The 17,981-nt window shown below is 40.2% G+C and overlaps 1 protein-coding gene and 1 long non-coding RNA gene across 2 annotated transcripts in view; one reads left to right on the top strand and one right to left on the bottom strand.

The window, feature by feature from the left end:
- The first annotated feature begins 1,081 nt into the window (after window positions 1-1,081).
- On the top strand, window positions 1,082-15,152 carry LOC118932309 (uncharacterized). Its single transcript, XR_005032710.2, has 3 exons — window positions 1,082-1,272; window positions 5,078-5,216; window positions 14,621-15,152. It is a non-coding gene; the product is annotated as an uncharacterized LOC118932309 (long non-coding RNA).
- The window catches only part of FAM172A (family with sequence similarity 172 member A), a 466,743-nt gene continuing 456,440 nt past the window's right edge, over window positions 7,679-17,981 (bottom strand). The window contains exon 11 of the mRNA XM_057493423.1: window positions 7,679-7,838. Within this exon, the coding sequence (XP_057349406.1) occupies window positions 7,720-7,838 (119 nt within the window). The 3' untranslated portion in view covers window positions 7,679-7,719. The remainder of the gene's footprint in view (window positions 7,839-17,981) is intronic.

Genomic DNA, 17,981 nt, shown 5'->3' with positions numbered 1-17,981 from the left:
GTGCAGGAGGCTCTGTCTGCGTGCTTGTCAGTCGGCACGCAGGAGCCCGAGTGTGTGTGAGCGTCAGGGTGTGAGAGAGAACCAAGTCTTCAGCTGGCCAAGAGGCTCATTAGCATTCCTAACCCATGGACCTGCGCTGACAACTAACAGAGATATCCCGCTCACCACCAGGCCTCCTCTCCTTTTGTCTTCAGATCCGGAGGAGAAAAAGATTTCTCAGTGAAAGCTGGAGTCTGAACTTCCATGTGCTTGATGGAGAATCAGGGTATAAAAAAAGAGGTTCCAGAATCTTGCCTGATCTTTTACTCTGCTTTTAAAAACTTCCCTCCTAAGTAGGAACTTTCCTGCTTTTCTCTCTCAAATTGTAATATGCTTGTTGAAACTCCAAGCTTAAATGAGAGAGAAAATACTCTAAAAATATTTTGCCATTTCTTCTTGTTGACATGCAGAGAGGTAGATGTTTATATGTTTGGCTCACATACACATGTAAAGCTGGTACTTTTACTTTAAGATTCCTAGAACATAGCAACAAGGGTTGTTCGAGCTTTTTGTTTCTCTTTCCTCTGCTTGATTTTATGATGATGAAATTCATTTTATTATCTAGAATAAATATCCTGCTTATTACTTTGTCACTCTCCGTAGTTTAAATAAAGTATACCTTTCAAAATTAAATAGGATCAAATTATGTGTTAAAACTATCAGAAACAAACAATTTTAGAGGCCTCCACTATTCTGAGAAACATGCAGTTTTAATCAACTTACACCTATTTTGGGAGAAGTGTCTTTTAACCATATCTCACAGGAATAAACATGTATCCACTTTGCTTTCTTAGATTCTATGTCTTGAACTCCATCAAACAAGGCAGATAGTTTTACACTGAAGTGTGCAAATTATCCCATGTTGACAGATGTTTGTCACTTAGTAACTTCTTTCCAAGTTTCCCCCCTCCCCTAAGCTTTCTTTCTAGCTTGCTTTGTTGTTTTAAAATATGCATGTCTCTCACTGGAATGCCAGTCACGAGTGCAAACTTTGTGTCCAACCTCCCACATGAAATGATCCTTTTAGAGGGAACTCGATATGTCTCAATCTGCACTTCACTCAAAGCCTCTGGGTATGGGCCACTCAGTCACTGGTCCTGGCTCCCAAATAACTCAGCAGAAACAAGTTTCCAACTAAAAATCCCCTCGAATGTCTCCCAGGGAAGAAATATAGCTTCTGTAATTAAAGGAGGCAACGGCCAGAGGGGGAATGCAGCCGGCAGCCAAAAAAAAGTAAGAGTTTTATTTATTTGCTGAATGAAGTTGGGTTGTCATGACCAGCAGGTTTATCCACACTGTAGATGCTGGAGGTTTGTACTGTTGATGCCCAGGAGGGAGAAATGGGGAGGAAAAGAAGGGAAGGGGAGGATGACATGGAGCAAGGAGCATGAAAGAGATGAGGACAACTTTGGGGAAGAGAAAATGATCTCTGTGTAACAATGTAGGGAAATTTCCTAGCCCTGGATTTTTGTAAAAACTTGTAGCTGAGGAATATGGGGGTGGGTGTAAGGGAAGGACTCAGAGGAGATGAGGAGGTAATTATATTAAACTCTAAATGTGAGGTATCATCAAGAAAAGGAGGAAACTAACTGATTTCCCTAGAAAAGTAATGTGACAGCAGGAAAATTATTAGCTGTGCTGTCTGGGGTGATGTTGGTATATGGGGGGTGGAATTATGAAGAGAGGAACTGGAAAGAGGGGAAGAAGTTCCAAGACTCAAAGCAGAAGTGTCAGAGACAGAAGCCCTCCACTCTCCTTGGCCAAATTTGTGCAGTAGGTATGGATGTGATATCTTCCCTAGAAGACATCATCTTTATGCCTTATTTTAAATAGTTTCACCCATTTGAGCTGGTTCTTGCAGTAGGATGAAGAACACCTCCCAGTCTCTTAGACCATCCTCCAAAAGCTTCAAAACAGGAGTACTCAGGCTGGGCAGCTCATTTCTATTAAAAAGGCAAAACTTTAGCACTGATGAAAAACAGATGAATTTTTTCTCCCTCTCTCTGAAACAGTTACTCTCTTTTACTGATGTGAAATGACGTCAGTATTGCCTATCCTATCCCCTTGGAGAGAAGGGAGAGAGGAGGAGATGGAAGGAGGGAGCTGGGAGAAAGAGCTAGTGAAAAAGAGAAAGAGCGAGCAGAGAGAAGAAGGAAAGGGAGGGGACGGGGAGGAGAGAATGAGAAAGAATATCCTACACTTTTTGGCTAAAATTCCAGAGTGGGCAAAACAATGCAGGAGAAGACTGTGATTGATAGGACACCTTTCTCTACTCTCATCCGATCTACATATTCTAACATATGGAAAGCTTACAGGCCCTGTGCACTTATAGAAACCGATAATGCATTAGCTCTCAGCAATATTTACAGCACCACTTTTAATACACACCAGATGGTTCGCGACTGTGCCGCCTCAGCCAGCTCACTCCTCGATTTTACTCGGCGGCACTTTGTTGCAATTACACTCCATGCTGAGACCAATTTTATTGGTGACCTATTTTTCATATTTGCAGCATTTTATGTTAAAAACCTCCTCTCTGGCCTTTTTGTAAAGGGCAGCGCTCGAGAAGGGAGAGCTTAGGGGCTGTCTGGGTGGATATTAATATTTATCATGATGTTACATACCTCGGATTTAAGTGAGTAAATCGGATAGACATAAATAGTCCGGTCATTACGTTTGTTCACTCACCCCCTGTTTGTCAGACCCCCACGGACTGTCTGCACGGCGCGCTTGCCTCAGAGTCAATACATCGGACCATAAATATTGTATTCCATTCATTATCACGCCACTGGCTTATCCTGGGCGCCGGCATCCTCGAGCGACGCAGGGCAAATGAGGACGCTTCCTGAGCGCGTTTCTAAGCTGGGAACCCCGCTGAAATTTCCGCGGTGCCTGGGAATTCCTAGAGCCTGAGCGCCTGGCTCAACTCAGGCTGGGCCTGGGGCTGGCGTGCGGGGGAGGGGGCTGCGGCGGGCGCAGGCCAGACGCCGCCAGGAGCGCTCAGTACCTGTTATCTTGCTACGCAGAAGGCCGCAGGGAGAATCCCATTTGGCACGCTGGGAAAGGCTTTCAACTTTATCTCCCGCCACGTAAATATCCCCGAGTGCCCGACTAAGGGACTTTGTTTTGCGCAGAACAATATAAATATCCTATTTGCTACAGCGCAGGTGTGTCCTTCGTCCCAAACTCTCTTTTTTTTCCCTCGTTTATAGTAACCCTTTATACCCCCTTCCTCTAGTAAAAAAATCACAGATGTTTACTTTATTGATATAACCTATATACCATGGTTAGGCTGAGAATAATAGGCCTCAACTAACAGTCATTTAGCAAATAATAGAGGCGTTCTGGATGCTTTCCAACGTTACACATGTACTTGGTCATAAAATGAAACGTGAAAAAATTAACATCTGCTTTCCTAAAATAAAGTGTGCCAAGTAGCTTTTTATGAATGCTTTCCTCATTTTAAAAAGAAATATGGAGAGATAAACTGGCACCCAGATGTATAGCATATTTATAATGGTTTTAGGATTTAAAGGTAGCTATTCATTGCACAAGCCATTTAAAAACTGACGGTTTAAAAGCTACTTAACCCCAGACATCTTTGAATCCTGAAGAGTCTTCCAAATTTTATTATTTAAAGAGGAATTTACTGTACTTTATTTGCGTATCAAGGCAGAACTATGCTCAAGTCAGGGCACTGCAGCCTGAGCTCAACAGAGATTCCAACTCGCCTTTATTTACCTAATTTCTCAGCAAGGTTCCCAGGCCCTTAAGAAGGCAGAGCTGGAAAGTTTAGTTGGGCTCTTTTTTTGTTGTTGTTTAATTCCACTATTAGGAAATGAGGCCTACCTTTGAATTATTTCATTAGGATTTGGCCTTTTGGGGGAAGGGGTGGGAACCATAATCATTAGTGGCTTTTTATTATTTCTACAATAAATGGCTAGATTCTTTGTTGAATAAGCTGCTTGAATGTTTTGCAGATGTTCCACTTAGACCAAATCTGACCCCCTATTTCCTCCCAAATAAGTCGCTTAAACTCTCCCACCAATGCGTTTACTGGAGAGCACTCCTCCATCCTGGGAAGTTAATAAGTGTAGGACATATTCTTATTAAATTCCCACCTAACTGCACACATGCTACACACACATACATTTAGACACACACTCACACTCCCACCCACCGAGCCTCTGAGCGTGGCAGAGGGTAAGAGGAGAGAAAAAAAAGATCAGAAACTGGTGAGGCGGAATGGAAAGGCGGAGGGAAGTCAGCCCTATGGTTACACCCCTGTACGGAGGCGTACCCTCCCTGGGCCCCTCACCCCCCTCCGAGCCTTCGGTGTGAGACACTGGGGGTGGCCCAGGTCCGCTTCCCCCAAAGTGCTGGGTATCTGGATTTGCGAATACTGGGGCTTTCCGCCCAAGGCGTTCGGGCGGTGCTCTGAGCTGGGCCAAGCGGGCTAGCCCCGCAGCGCTCCCGGAGCGCCCTCCCGCAGCAGTGCGCCCGCCGAGCGGCCGCGCGTGGGCCCCCAGGGGCTCAACAGAAGGCTCCCAGGGCTCGGGGCGCGTAGGGGACGCGTCGCGGGCCCACCGCGGGGAGAGGTGGCCAGCCCGGCGTGCCGGGTGGCGTCTCCGCAGGAGAAGCGCGGCCGCCCGGGGGCTGCCGCGCCGGGCCGCACCGCCGGGCAGAGAAGTATTTGACTCCACGTTGGAGAAGCCGCACCTCTCCCCTCTCCAGCTCTTACTTGAAAAGCACTTGGAAGAAATTGTGTGTGCGGGGAGGGTCGCGGGGTGGGCCGGGGCCAGGCTGCGAGGCTGAGGAGGGGGCCGGCCTGTGGGTGGAGGGGGAGGAGGGGGAAGAAACAACTCCTTTCTGAGTGACAGGACTCCTTTTCAAAGGGCAAACAGGAGTAAAAAAAAAAAAAAAAAAAATCCTGGTATGAATGGGAGAATTTTCAGGGTTCCGCAGTTACTTTCCATTCTCCCCTTTTAAAGACAGAGATCTTTCTTTTTTTCCCTTTTCTTTCCTTCCCTTTTTTTAGGTAGGAAGTTCCTGTGTAAACGTGTCTTGGAGTGTTTCAGGAGAAAGAACCGTCCATTAGCTTTAAAAAAATCTTCTTGGGTTGGTAAAAATTGCTGAAACGCTTGAACATGTGTTTGTGCACCGACTGGCCACAGAGGGTAAGTCAGCAGAGGAGTGACGCCCTCAGACAGGGGTCTGCAGTTAAAGACGCTGTACTTGTGAGGGAGAGAAAGGGAGTGTTTTACAAAGTTCTCCCATATCCCAATAACAAAACCTGGCACATCTTTACTTTTTACTAGTAAAGAGATAGTGTCTTTATTTGAACACGTCTAAGGTGATTACTAGATGCCTGTGTTAGAAATCAGGTTGGGAGAAGAAAGCACACACACACACACACACACACTTTTTAAAGCCTGCCTGTATTTATAACTTAATCTTAGAAACACTTTTATTATTTCCATTCTCAATCCCAGCTGCTTATTGCTGTTGAAGGACCATGCCTTATAGAGAAGAAAATCTTTTTAAAAGATTTAAACCCGCAGTACTCAGTTGTTTGTTGTTATTATCATGATTATGATGGTTATTATGTCATCCCTCCTTTTTGCACTTGATCTGATGAGAGAACTTTTTTAAAGAGTGTGAAATGAAGGACACAAAGACAGTATATCAGTGAAAAGAAGAAAGTGGCCCTTTTAATGAGAACTAAAGAAAACCCAAATGTAGATGAAGTGTACCGTAAAAACTGCTTCAAAGTCCATCGTAATTCCCTTGGGCTCAGTCATCATGAACATGTGATAATTGGGAATTCTGCATGGAGGTAAGGTAGCCACGGGGTGGGGAGTCCTGTAGATGCACCTCCCGCCTTACAATTTCAAATGTATTTTAAACAAGACCTTGGAGATCTTACAGAACTCAGATTTGGCTACTTCACTTTCAAATGTTACCTGCCCATCAAAGTAAAATTTTTTTTCTTCCTGAGTAACTATGCTCACTAAGGGAGCTTCATCTTCTGCCCCACTCTACTCCCCAGCAGGTTGGTATATGCTGGGCCATATTCTGGGTTTTGATTATTATTTTGTGATCGACTCTGTTTCATTTTCTATTTATTTTTGGACCCCAGCCTTTCTGGATCACAAAAGTCCCCACAAGCAACACAGCAATAAATCCGAGCAAAAATAAGACAGATTTCCTCATCGATGTGTAATAAAGTTAAAGGACATTGTTTTGTCAGACAAGCGCTAAGTAGAATATAAATCTCAGAGTCTGGGGAAACAAAACAGAGCGCTGCTGGCATGTGTGTAAATTTACTTTTAAAAGCAATAAATCAATGTTAAATTAAACAGCTGGGTACCCTGTCTAGTCGAAGGTTCTGTGTTTAAGAAGACCTTGATGGGAGAAATGTGCTATTTAATGAGACACCAAAAAAAAAAAAGTTAAATTTTTATTGTGATCTGAGGCAGGACTGGCCTGGCAAGTTCTCTGAACTTCAGAAAGGAAGAGGGGAAAAAGAGACAGTATGGATTGTATCTAATTTCCAACCTCAGATCTTTACACGTATTCAGGCATAAGAAGACAAGGAAGTTTCATAGCAATGTTTTAGATGTAGTGTAAACTGTCGATTAAGCTCTGACATCCTCTCTGTTGGCTTAGGTTTGTTGGGTGGGTTATGACTTTAGTGGGATTTTTTTCTGTAAGTACTATAACCTGTAGAAATATTTTAATGAGCATGTTGAGCATATACTTATCTAATGCTTTCTTTATTCTCACAGTGGTAGTTTTGCGCAGTAAATAGCATAGTAGAAAAATAGAGAACTGTTATTTCATATACTATATTATGCCATTTTCAATGGGAAACAGACCTGAGATGATTGAAGTAGCATTTAAAACTCAACTGGAGTATTTTAATATTTATTATTTAAGGATTTTTTGTTTGTTTGGTTGTTTTTTTCTTGTTGTTTTTTTTTTCCTCAAAACTCTTCACCAGGAAAAACTGTATGTGTGGATGGGGGGTAGGGGACAGAACAATGGAAAACCTGAGCTCTGGCTCTGTATTCTAAGGGCAATGTGAACCGATGAGTCATCACAAAGGCAATATTCAATAGCAGGAAATTAGGAGTAGTTTAAGGCTAGATGTATGTACGCTGGATTTTCCCCCTCAAGTCTTGAAGTGAAATTCCAGAAAGAGTCAACGGAGGTACTTTAGCAAGCAGACATATTGAAGTGAGCCCTCTTAGTCTTTTGAATTCAGATCGACTGGTTTAAAAGAAAAATATGAGGTTCTTCCCTATACAGAAACCAGCAGATTATTCTTTACTTTCTTCATATCGCAATCTCAGAAGCTTTGTTGTTAGTCCAGTTGCACAGAATCTTTATAGTTAGGTAACAGCACTCAAACCTAAAAAAAGTGCTCCTCCCTCCCCCGCAAGCTACAAACTAACAGGGGTTATTTGGCAGCATCCTAGCTACCTTTGACTTTTCTTCAGTCAAAGGAAATATCAAAGACCTGGTTGCCTGGAGAGGAATACAGTTATACTATTTATATTTAGAATGCAGCATTCGGTTTCCATGACCATCCGTGGCATGTTAAGTAAATCTGTGTCTTATGCCACTCAGAGATAGCTTGGCTTGCCTGTAAGGAGACGTCTGGGCAGTCTTGTAAACTCAGAGTGACTTCTCAGATCCTGCTAGGTTTTCCCAGCAATGTGTATTGCTCTGCGCTGAAGCCCTGGGAGACATGTCAGCCCAAGGTGAGCCTTTCAGGCACTGCTCTTTGTCCCCATCTGGAAAAGAAGGTGCAGAATTAGTTAGACACTGGGCTGGTTTGGGGGTGATGTGGGGTGGGAACGGAACCGCCGCTTGTTCTAATTAGAGACAATAAGCAACCCTGTGAGGAGCTGTCCTTTAGCCTTAGCTTGAGGCAGAACAGGTCTGGTTCACCTCAGTCGTTAGTTTGTTTGAACTGGCTGGTGCGGTGAAGAGCAGAAACTTGCAGGTAGTGCTGGGCTCAGGTGAGACTGGGCCTGTGGTTCAGTCGCAGCAAGTGCATCTCCAAGTCCCCTTTTGCTTTTCAATTCCCTGATCTCTGCGCTGTGTGCTTGACTTTGATTCTAACTTTGCTTGCTAGATGGCGCTCGGTGTCTCAGGACCCTCCGTTTCAGTATTAAAGCGGCTTTTTAGCACCGTTGTTCTCAACTAGTTGTGGGCATTTGATTATCATAGGGCTGGTAATGTTATCATTACCCTTGTTTTTGTCACCCTTGTTCACTTTTTGATTAAGGTAGCATCCAGGTGGGAGCTGCCCATCTTAATCTGTGTAATAATAAAATTTAGCGAAACTCTGCACCTGAATTTAGGGCACATTTATGGTTCAATTACTCATTCTGAGGCATTTCAGAAAGCACTTTACTAACTTTTCCTCCAGTAATCTGATTGAGGTTTTCAGAAGAAGATAAATCAGTAGATCCAGATGGTTATTTACAATCCTTGAGGTTTACCACCAGAGTCCACCTCCTGCTCCCACCACTACTATTCACTACAATTTCAGGATGAATTAAGCTGGTCTTAGGGAACTTACTACTTTCATTTATCACTGTAGTATATCATTAATGGATTTTTAAAGTATTAGAATTTGTTTAAACTCAAATACTGAAATTCATGTATACAAAGAGTTGTGTTTTAATATTAGTAATAAAAGTCACCACAGAGCTTGTTTCACATGAAGAATGATTTATGGATTCTAATGTATATTTATTTTAATCATTGGGTGATTCTTCTCACATATTCAAAACATTTTTTAGAAACTCCTTTGTGCTGAAGCACAAAGAGACAGAAAATCAATAGTTCTAAGTTTCTGATGGAAAAAATTAAGATGAGCCCAAAGGACTTGGATATTGTTTTGTCGAATGAAGATGTCACTTTGCCGGCACCTGCTGCTTTCATACCAATGTGTGTCCCTTGAAGAAAAGGTTGCCAGCGAGAAAGGCAAAAAACAAAAAACAAAAACAAAAACAAAAAAACAACCTTTCAATGGACATTTTACAAACACTTTAGCAAAAGAGAGTTTAACTTGTTACTTGCTTTTCAGATTTAAGGAACTTATTTGTATAGAACTGTTCCACCTTTGGGAAAATCAATAACACTCAGAGTTGGATGGTTTGGAAACCTTTTGTCAAAGTTTGGCTGCTTTGGTGAAGTACCCCGCAAAGTCTCTCTCTAGGTGTTAGGCTGAAACTAGCAGGCGCTGAAAACCTAAAGCGGAAAATTTACAACTTGATCAGCCCCAGCCACACACCAAAAAACCCGCTACTGGTGCAAACATATGTTCCAGATTAAGTTAAGCAAATGGCTCTCATTTTCTCAGGGTTGAAAGTTGATCATGAAAATTCAAATTTGAGTGAGATGTGCTTCCAGTGGATCACTGGACCCTCAAGCACTGTTTGCTCAAGAGATTTCCTGTATTTTATAACCTGCTGGAGAACTTAGTTCAGAATCTCCTGCAAATTGAATCCAACCAAGTATTAGTTTCTGGGAACAAACATAGTTTTAAAAGTTGGCTAAGTTGAAAACTAGGTATGTTCTTTCCTCTAATGTGCAACTGCTAGATAGCGAATGTGTAACTCAGTTCTTCTAATGCTTTGTCTATTTCCTCACATACATACTAACTTTAAAAAGCAAAAATTAAACTGTCAGATTTATTTTAAAGTTCCGTTAAAGTTTCATTCGCCAGAGGAGTGGGCGACTTTTTTCACAGCATGAGACAAAATAAAGGAGTGCTACCAAAGCCTTTAATTATGTCAGGAGAGACTGAAATCATGGCGTTTCTTTTAATGGGGGTAACTGTCTTTTGCAACTTCCCTGTGGTCATCCAGCCATCTCCCAGCTCAATTATTTGAAGACCAGCCTAGCTACAGATGTCTTATAAGAAAATTTAGAATTAACTACCAACTCTCCAAGATAGCTAACTTCCTGGGCAGGTTGCAGAGATGCAGCCAGGCATATGACCTTCCTACTTAAATCACCGGAGTCCAAAGTCGCTCCCTAGTACCTCCCCAAATTTGAATGATCATCCTGCAGATTTTAACCAATATTGTCATGTTGAAGCTTGGTAGTTATTGTTTATACTTCTACCCTCCCCAAGGGGTCTTGGCAAGTGTTTAACAGATTATTGATTTCCAAGAAACGAAATAAAGAAGCCTGTTCTTTTATAACATATGAAATACACACTTTTCTTTAAATAGGCAGTATGTTTGACATTGACAAATGGGCAAGAGACAAGGAAACTTATTTGAAAAGACTTTGAAGGGGAAAAAATGGATAGAACAGCAGCAATGCCATAGAGGAGTAGGCTGGAATTAAAGGAAAAACTTAGATAACAGGGCTGGCGGTGGCTATCTGCTGTAAAATGGTTTAAAGTTTCAATAAATATACAGGTGGTGAGGAAACAGTGTTAGAGAAGATTCTTTCAGGGGGACCTAATCAGTATCAGTTTTGATGTATTTATTTATCTTATTGAGTTTTTTTGTACTTCTTTTCTTCACATTTTTCTCTGGCAAAGTGGTCCTGAAATACTGAGAATAGCTCAGAAAAGTCTCGGAAAGAAGAATACATATATTTTTAAAGTAAGAAATTCCTGACAAATTAAACAGAGATATTTGCTACCCCATCCACCAGGTCATAAGGGAAATAATCACCAGTGAAGGAAAGAGATTCCCCAAAGCTCATATGGAGGAAACAAATGCTAGACACCCAGGAATACAGGAAGTGCTATCTATTCCTCTCCAAATCTCATGCACCAACAAAGGAAAACCTCCTGTTTCCCCCCACATCTCGTTCCTTTTTTCTTGCTCTTGAACCTCTGGAAGGTGAGAATGAAATATTTTGTTTATCAAGATGGAAGCTCAGATCATGGAATGAGGTCCTGAAAAATATACCAGCCAAAAAGACATGCAAACATTATGGAGAAATTTCAGTTGTGGGTTCAGATGTTGAAAGGTGGATCCCAGTCTAGAATAAGTGAGTCTCCAAGTCACTATTCAACAGGTCCCCTTTGCTACCCTACAGCCTTCAGCTGCCAAACTGCGTCAACATGAGTTGTCCTCAGGTTCGTAGAAGGGTCGTGCCGCTAGTTTAAACAGTTGCCGGAATGACCTGAGTTTCTTTAGGAGCACGGACTTGTCTTAGAATCTGGGCAAAACGACTCTTGAGATCGCAAGAGTGACCAAACCACGAGGAAAAACTGTCTTTGGGAGGACCCAGAAGTGAGTTTGCACACTAAAAAGGGGCAAAACTTTGTGTAAGCAGTACTGTGTGAAAAAAGAGCCCAAATAGTGAATCTGTGAAATAGTTAATAAAATATTTGTGTGCTTTAAGGAATAGAAAAATAGAGTGAGTAATTCATGGAAAATTTTCTTTGCAATACTATATCAAATACAGAACAATCTTATCCTGAAATGTATTGTAATCATGTTACTATACAAAAGCAATTTTGAAATTGGTTTATCAAGGCTACTTTATAGGAAAGAAAGCCCTTAATTTAAGACACCAGGGTTCTCTCCCTTTTTCGCTTTGTCTTTTCTGGTAAAGTTTGTATTAAGTTGGTTTGAAACTATTTTTGTACAATAGACACTTAATAGAAATTTGTTTTTGGCCATCTCACCTGCTCTAAATGTAGTATTTTTGTCCTCAAAGTCAGTTCAAGAGGGTAGATGACTAGAATAGGGTTCCTGTGGGAGGGAAGAGATTTCACTCAAAGACCCACAAGTGAGGCGAGCTTCAGTAAAGCAAGGTGCAATTTGAAATCTTTAAAACCTAGTCTTGTCTTAGGAATGGTGACAAGTGTTGCTAAGGGGATCATGCAATGAAAAAGATACCACATGGCAGTAATCCTCCGTTATTGTACTTTGCTTAAAGCGACAGTAAAAAAGAAAGCCTAAACGGAGACGAGCCGAAATTCAGAGCTTGGAGTTGAGGTCTGCAAGTGGGAGAAGAGGTGGTGGTGGGTATTGAGACAGACGCGCCCCTTTTTAGTGCTGTCAAGTAAGTTGCTGTCAGGCTCTTTAGCGCGCCTCCGGCTGGGCGCCTGGCTGCACAGCTCCCTCCCTCGGGACGGTGATTAACCAGTACCTGGGCGCTCCCGACCGTTCAGACAGCTTCAGTCACCCGCAGAGCCCTGAGCCCAAGGGCCCGGTGGGGCTGGACCTCCTGAAGCACAGGGCTCTCGCGACTGAGATCACAAGCCTAGGGAGAATGCGCTCAGAGTGAGGATCTCTTAAACCCGGGCCGAAGTAGATCTGGCTGCCTTCGGGGTGGTGGTGAAAAGTTGGCCAAATAAAAGTTGTGGGTGTGACTTCTTCCACAAAAATGACTGAGAGGGACGCTGCATTCATCATAAAATAGATCCAAATTCGGGAAGCAGGCAAGTGGTGTGTCAACTCTGAGGCACTCTGATAGCACTGGACATGGAGTAAGCACGACTCTCCGCCCACAGACTGTATACTTTTAAAACTCTTTGTCGCTTTGGCTCAGATTCTAAGATCTCAAGGGCCAGGTTCCTACGGTTAGGGAGTTGTAGGAGAGCGGAATCAGGCGAGCGCCGGAACCTCGGGGTTCTGGTGGCGGGGAGAGGGAAGCTGGTGGGGGGTGGGGGTGGGGGCGCGCCGGGCGCTGTCCATGGTGCTGGGAAGACGGCGGCGCCCTTTCTCTGTGCCCACACGGAGCTCAGGTGTAAAAAGGGGAAGAGAAACCAAAAACTCGTGCGGCTGGGAATTTTTCCTCCCCACAAATGTGGAAAACATGCATGTGACTGCACAATTTAAACTGTATTTTAAGAGCGTTCTACTCTACTCAGTCTATACAGTTTAGTCAGACAGCAGCGTTAACTGGTCATCATAAGATGGTTTCCTCCTTAAAATGTTCCATATTTCAAAGTAATGTAATAATTATTCTTGATGTACAAAGTAAAGAAGGTGGAAAGAAAAACGGTGATTTCAGATTTCAAACATATACAAAGGAACTTAACTATTTCCAGATTTGATAGGATATAAAAGCACAGCATGAATTGCCTGTTACATGAGTTTATTGAGAAAGTATTAAAAATATATAGATCCCATTTCATTTAAATAATTTTCTGAACTCCACGCTGGCCAAATGCCGCAGTTATATTTTTGTCAGTTAGAATAAAAGGAGAGATTTACCTATGTAGTGTGTGTGTGTGTAAATTTGAAATGGCTAAGATTTCATTCTAAGTTCTAAAATGGTACTCTAACAACTGCATTCTCTTAAAACAAATTTTATGTCTTAAAAGGGGACCAGAAAGAAAGCAGGATGAAGAAATTATTTCAAAGTTAGGATAAGGAACTAAATAGACATATAGCCTACCTAGTAGGTAAATGACACTTTTATGGGGAAATAAAACCTTATACATGTATGCTTTTATACATGTGTGTAAAATAAAATCAAAAAAAGAAAAGTATATATATATTTATATATATGTGTGTGTGTGTGTGTGTGTGTACACACACACACACACACACACACATATGTTTGGTCAAGCCAGAATTGTGAAAAATAAGAAAAAAATATCTTTATTGTGTTGATCTTGAAAATCTTAGCCTTGGCAACTGGAATCCATGTGACAATGAAGAAGGAAAAGGACAAGAATTTAAGCAGCTGACACAATGTTCAGCAGCAACTGACAGCATCTCATTTGATATTTGATATCAAGCACTAGATCAATATTTGTGAGATCAATGCAATTTTAATGGTTTTCTTTCAAAACTGTATGAAAGCCAAATTGTGACACTCTCCACTAGGGTTATTTTTAGAGCTGGTTGTTCCAGGGGATGGTATTAAGGAATTTACTGAGGCAAAGCAAGGGCAAAACAAAAACAAAAAAGAAAATAACAACAAAAAAACCCGCCAACCCACCCCCCACCACAAACAAACCATCAATATTTCTTCACTTGATAACTCTTGATTATCTAACTACCCAGAGAAGGTGTGAACATATATTGGAAAAAAGCCATTTAAAATTATTATTTAAAAAAAAAAGAAAGGAAAAGAAGCCTTGGAAAATTATTTGGAGGTACATGAAGATCAACTGGGTCACAGATAGGTTTTCAGACACAATGGAATTGAGTAGAAAAAAAAAGAAAATGGTAAAACAGAAAGAAAACCTAGGCCTTTCAGCTATAGGGTCAATCCTCTCATGTGTGGAATTCAGTGGTAAAGAACAGATTTTTATGTGTCCCCAGCAGAGCAGAAACCTAGAGTCCTATATGAAGCTCATAGAAAGGTTCCCACGAGGGTCAAATAGAGAAAAATAAGGTAATTAGATACATATATTGTCTATTACTTTCAAGAGTTACCTTAAAAATAACATGCAAATTAATCTAACAGAGTCACATAGGTCCTTAACCTATAAATCTTTAAACAGTAATTTGTGGGGGAGGTGTCAACCTTTTATTTTTGTCTTTACTGCTTAGTCATACAGCAGCATTAACTCATTTGCTCACTCATTTTTGTTTAATAAAAATGCTAAACTTGTATTTATTTGTTTTTACAGATTCAATTTTGAGGAATTTTCACCTAAAGGAATACAAGCTCTTCAGTCCAAACAGCAATTTGTGGAATGGTGCATAGGGAATATGGCTAGGTGAACATTTCAGAAAGGACAGTAAGAGGGTGAGATGTGATTGTAGATAGTGTTCCTGATTAGCAGATGCTTAAGTTTTTAGACTAAAAGAGATAAAAAATGCTTTTCATTTGTAATTCAACTTTAAAAACTTGGGAGAATTAGTTTCTTTTTCTCTTGAAATAGTAGGACCCTTTCAGGAAATTTCTGATGCCTGACCTAAAGACCTCTCATTCTTCTTCAAGATAGAGAATAAAATACTTCAAAACTACGCAATTTTTGAATTTTATTCCTTAATTTTTTCCTGTTTTTCTTGAAGAGAATTGCCTGATGAAGAAACTGTTAATACATTATTACAAACATACCACTTCAAATTAAAGGCACTGTATTATATATATGATTTTAAATGAAATTCATACCTACGTCTTTTTGCAGTATAGTTAAATCATGCATCTAGTATGTTCTTTAAGAGTTTAGGTAAAGACACATTTTCCAGAATTTTAATAATTCCATAACAAACAGTCACTCCCTGCATGCATCTCTATGCTCTATTGTGTTTCAAGTCTGGCAGATTGCCTACAAACTGAAGACACCAACAGTGTAAATAGATTTTTCTTTAATGAAATAAAGCCAACTTTATACATGAATACACATTACATACAAACAAGAGAATTTACAGATGCAAATAAACTTGAGGCATTAAAATACATATTACAATGCCTTGCAGAATTGCACATGAAACATTTAAAAGGAAATCATTTTACAAACAATCCTGGTGATCAACATATATTGAGTACCTACTGTGTTACATACTCTGTATGTTGTTTATTTCTGGTGGAAAGGGCATATGCACCCCCCCATGGATGTGTATGTGTATATATATATATATATATATATATATATATATATATATATATGTGTGTGTGTGTGTGTGTGTATGTATATGTATATGTGTGTGTACACACTTGCATATATGCATATATACATATTTTTCTATTTAAAAAACTCTGAGTTAATTTCAAAGAAATGACTTAATATTCAATTGCAGTTAATTTGGACTTCATTTCTGCTAATCATAATTTGACCAATAAGTATTTTCCTCAAAGCATGAAGGACAGTCCTTAGAATTTAAAAGTTTCGTGTTCCAAAAATGCTGCTCTTCTTAAGCCACTTTGAAGTAATGCTAGTGAATCTAAGATCCAGATCTACATGTTAATCTCTAGTTTTGCCTTCAAACAGAATTCAGTTACAAAGAACTTGGAAAGATTTTGAATCTATTCAGGAGAGGAAAACTCTTTAATTTTCTGAGGAGTAAAAACTCCCCAAGAAACTTCATATAGCTTCTTAGATTTTGCTTAGCATACGTGATAAAACATTGATTGTTGCAGTTTGGTGACCCATGAAATTTGGGGGTTAGTTTTCTCTTCAGACCAGAGCATATAATTATGCAAATAAAGAGCTGTCACTGATCTAGTGAAATACTCACAAACACATGCACTCTGAAATTGGACAGAAAAGTGAAAATGGTTGGTGATGTGATGGTGCCATGGTTTGTTTTCCTGCCAAGTTTCCATCCAAGTTCATTATTCAAATTGTAAACTTTAAAAAGAGACATATCATTCTTGGGGTGTTGGTTGTCTTTTCAGTTCAGATTCTTTGTATTGGTACTGCAGGCTGGCTACAAAGTACAGTTAAACATTATTTTACCTATGAGTCTCCCATATTACCTAATGTAACAACCAAGGAAGAAAAAGCTGAAAGATCTGGGAAGAAAGATGTAGGTCTTCTCTAGATTTCTTTCTAGAGACATGTTTCATGTGTGCTTCAAATAGAACTCAATTCCAACAATACAAAGCATATAGTGAAAGGTTTTACACAAACCTCAAGGCAAAGGACTGGGAAAAGTTGTCTGGAAGGCCTCATGGATTAAGTCAAATTTCCATTTTCAAGCTTTTTCTTATATTCAAGCGGAAAATACTGGTCACTGCGTGATATCCACTTCATGGTCAAACTTCCAGGATGATTTTTTTAAATATAGCAATTAAAGCACACGATATGATACCTGGTGACTTTAACCTTTATGGTTCATTTACAATTACCACTCCTCTAAAACCTTTGTGCTAAGAATTAACAAGAATTCTTCAATCTAACCATGCTCTTTGGCATTGAGGTCTCCCAATTCCAACATTACCATTGCATAGGCTGTTGCATAATTTTAGATGTCATGGAGAGTCCCCCTGATGAAATCTGAGAAGGCTCATGTCAGACCACTGACTGCTAAAGACATCACTACATGAAAGATCAGCTGTGTGAAACTTTAAAAACATCGACCCAAATGAATCAATTAAATCAACATTCATCCCTCTTAAGTGTGAGGTTTAAAACTATCATTGTTGCTTTTTTTTTTTCGCCCTACATAGATTTTGAGATAAACCCTGGAATGCTTTGATGGGCTACTTCTATTCTCAAATATCCGTTAATCGACTTTGTGCTATTTCCCTCTTTTCAACATCTTCCACTTGGTGTACATTCTTTACTTTTAGTACAGTGCATGACAGTTGCTGTGCTTTAAATCTAAAACCGCCTAACAAAGCTGACGCTTTAGGTAGGATAGCTTTAAGCTCTGTGAAGTGTTGATTAAAAACCCTTTCCCAGACTCAAACTGATCTTTTTGGAGATTAATAGAATATTAGATAAAAGGAAGACGAACAATTCAAGAGACTCCCACTCAGTCACTCTATACAAGGAAGGAAGGAAGGAAAGTATTCAATTTTTGAAAAGGAGTACCTCCTGGAGTCCTTTATTTTATATTATTAAAACCCCTAATAAGTAATCATAAAATAACCACCAGTATTATCCTTTCTTCGCCACCCATATTTCAAAGATGAGAATGTCTCACATTTATTTAAAGACATTTTCTCTACAGAGGCATGGGGAAAGTTTTTAAGAAGATTTTAGACTTTCTGTAATTTTTCTTAAATGAATCAGGATTACAAACTCCAAAAGGAACCTGCCAGTTCAGTTACAATCTATGATTATAACGGGAGACACACGTGTTTGGATTGGGACTCCAGATAACCCAGAGAAACATGAAACAAATCTAAGCTATTAGCATTTGAAATATAGTTAACATATTTTTGTCACCTCCCACACTCTCCCAAAGGAGTTATAGGTTTTTTAAAGAAGGAAAAGTTGTAAAATCAATGTAAACAAAGTATTTTCAGAATAGATGAACACCTGTGTAGAGATTTGGGGGTAACTTAATCTTACTAGACATCTTATAGAAAACACA

Source organism: Manis pentadactyla, chromosome 2 (assembly GCF_030020395.1).
Source record: "Manis pentadactyla isolate mManPen7 chromosome 2, mManPen7.hap1, whole genome shotgun sequence".
In the NCBI taxonomy this organism is placed as follows: Eukaryota; Metazoa; Chordata; class Mammalia; order Pholidota; family Manidae; genus Manis; species Manis pentadactyla.
This window is presented reverse-complemented; position numbering and strand designations above follow the sequence as displayed.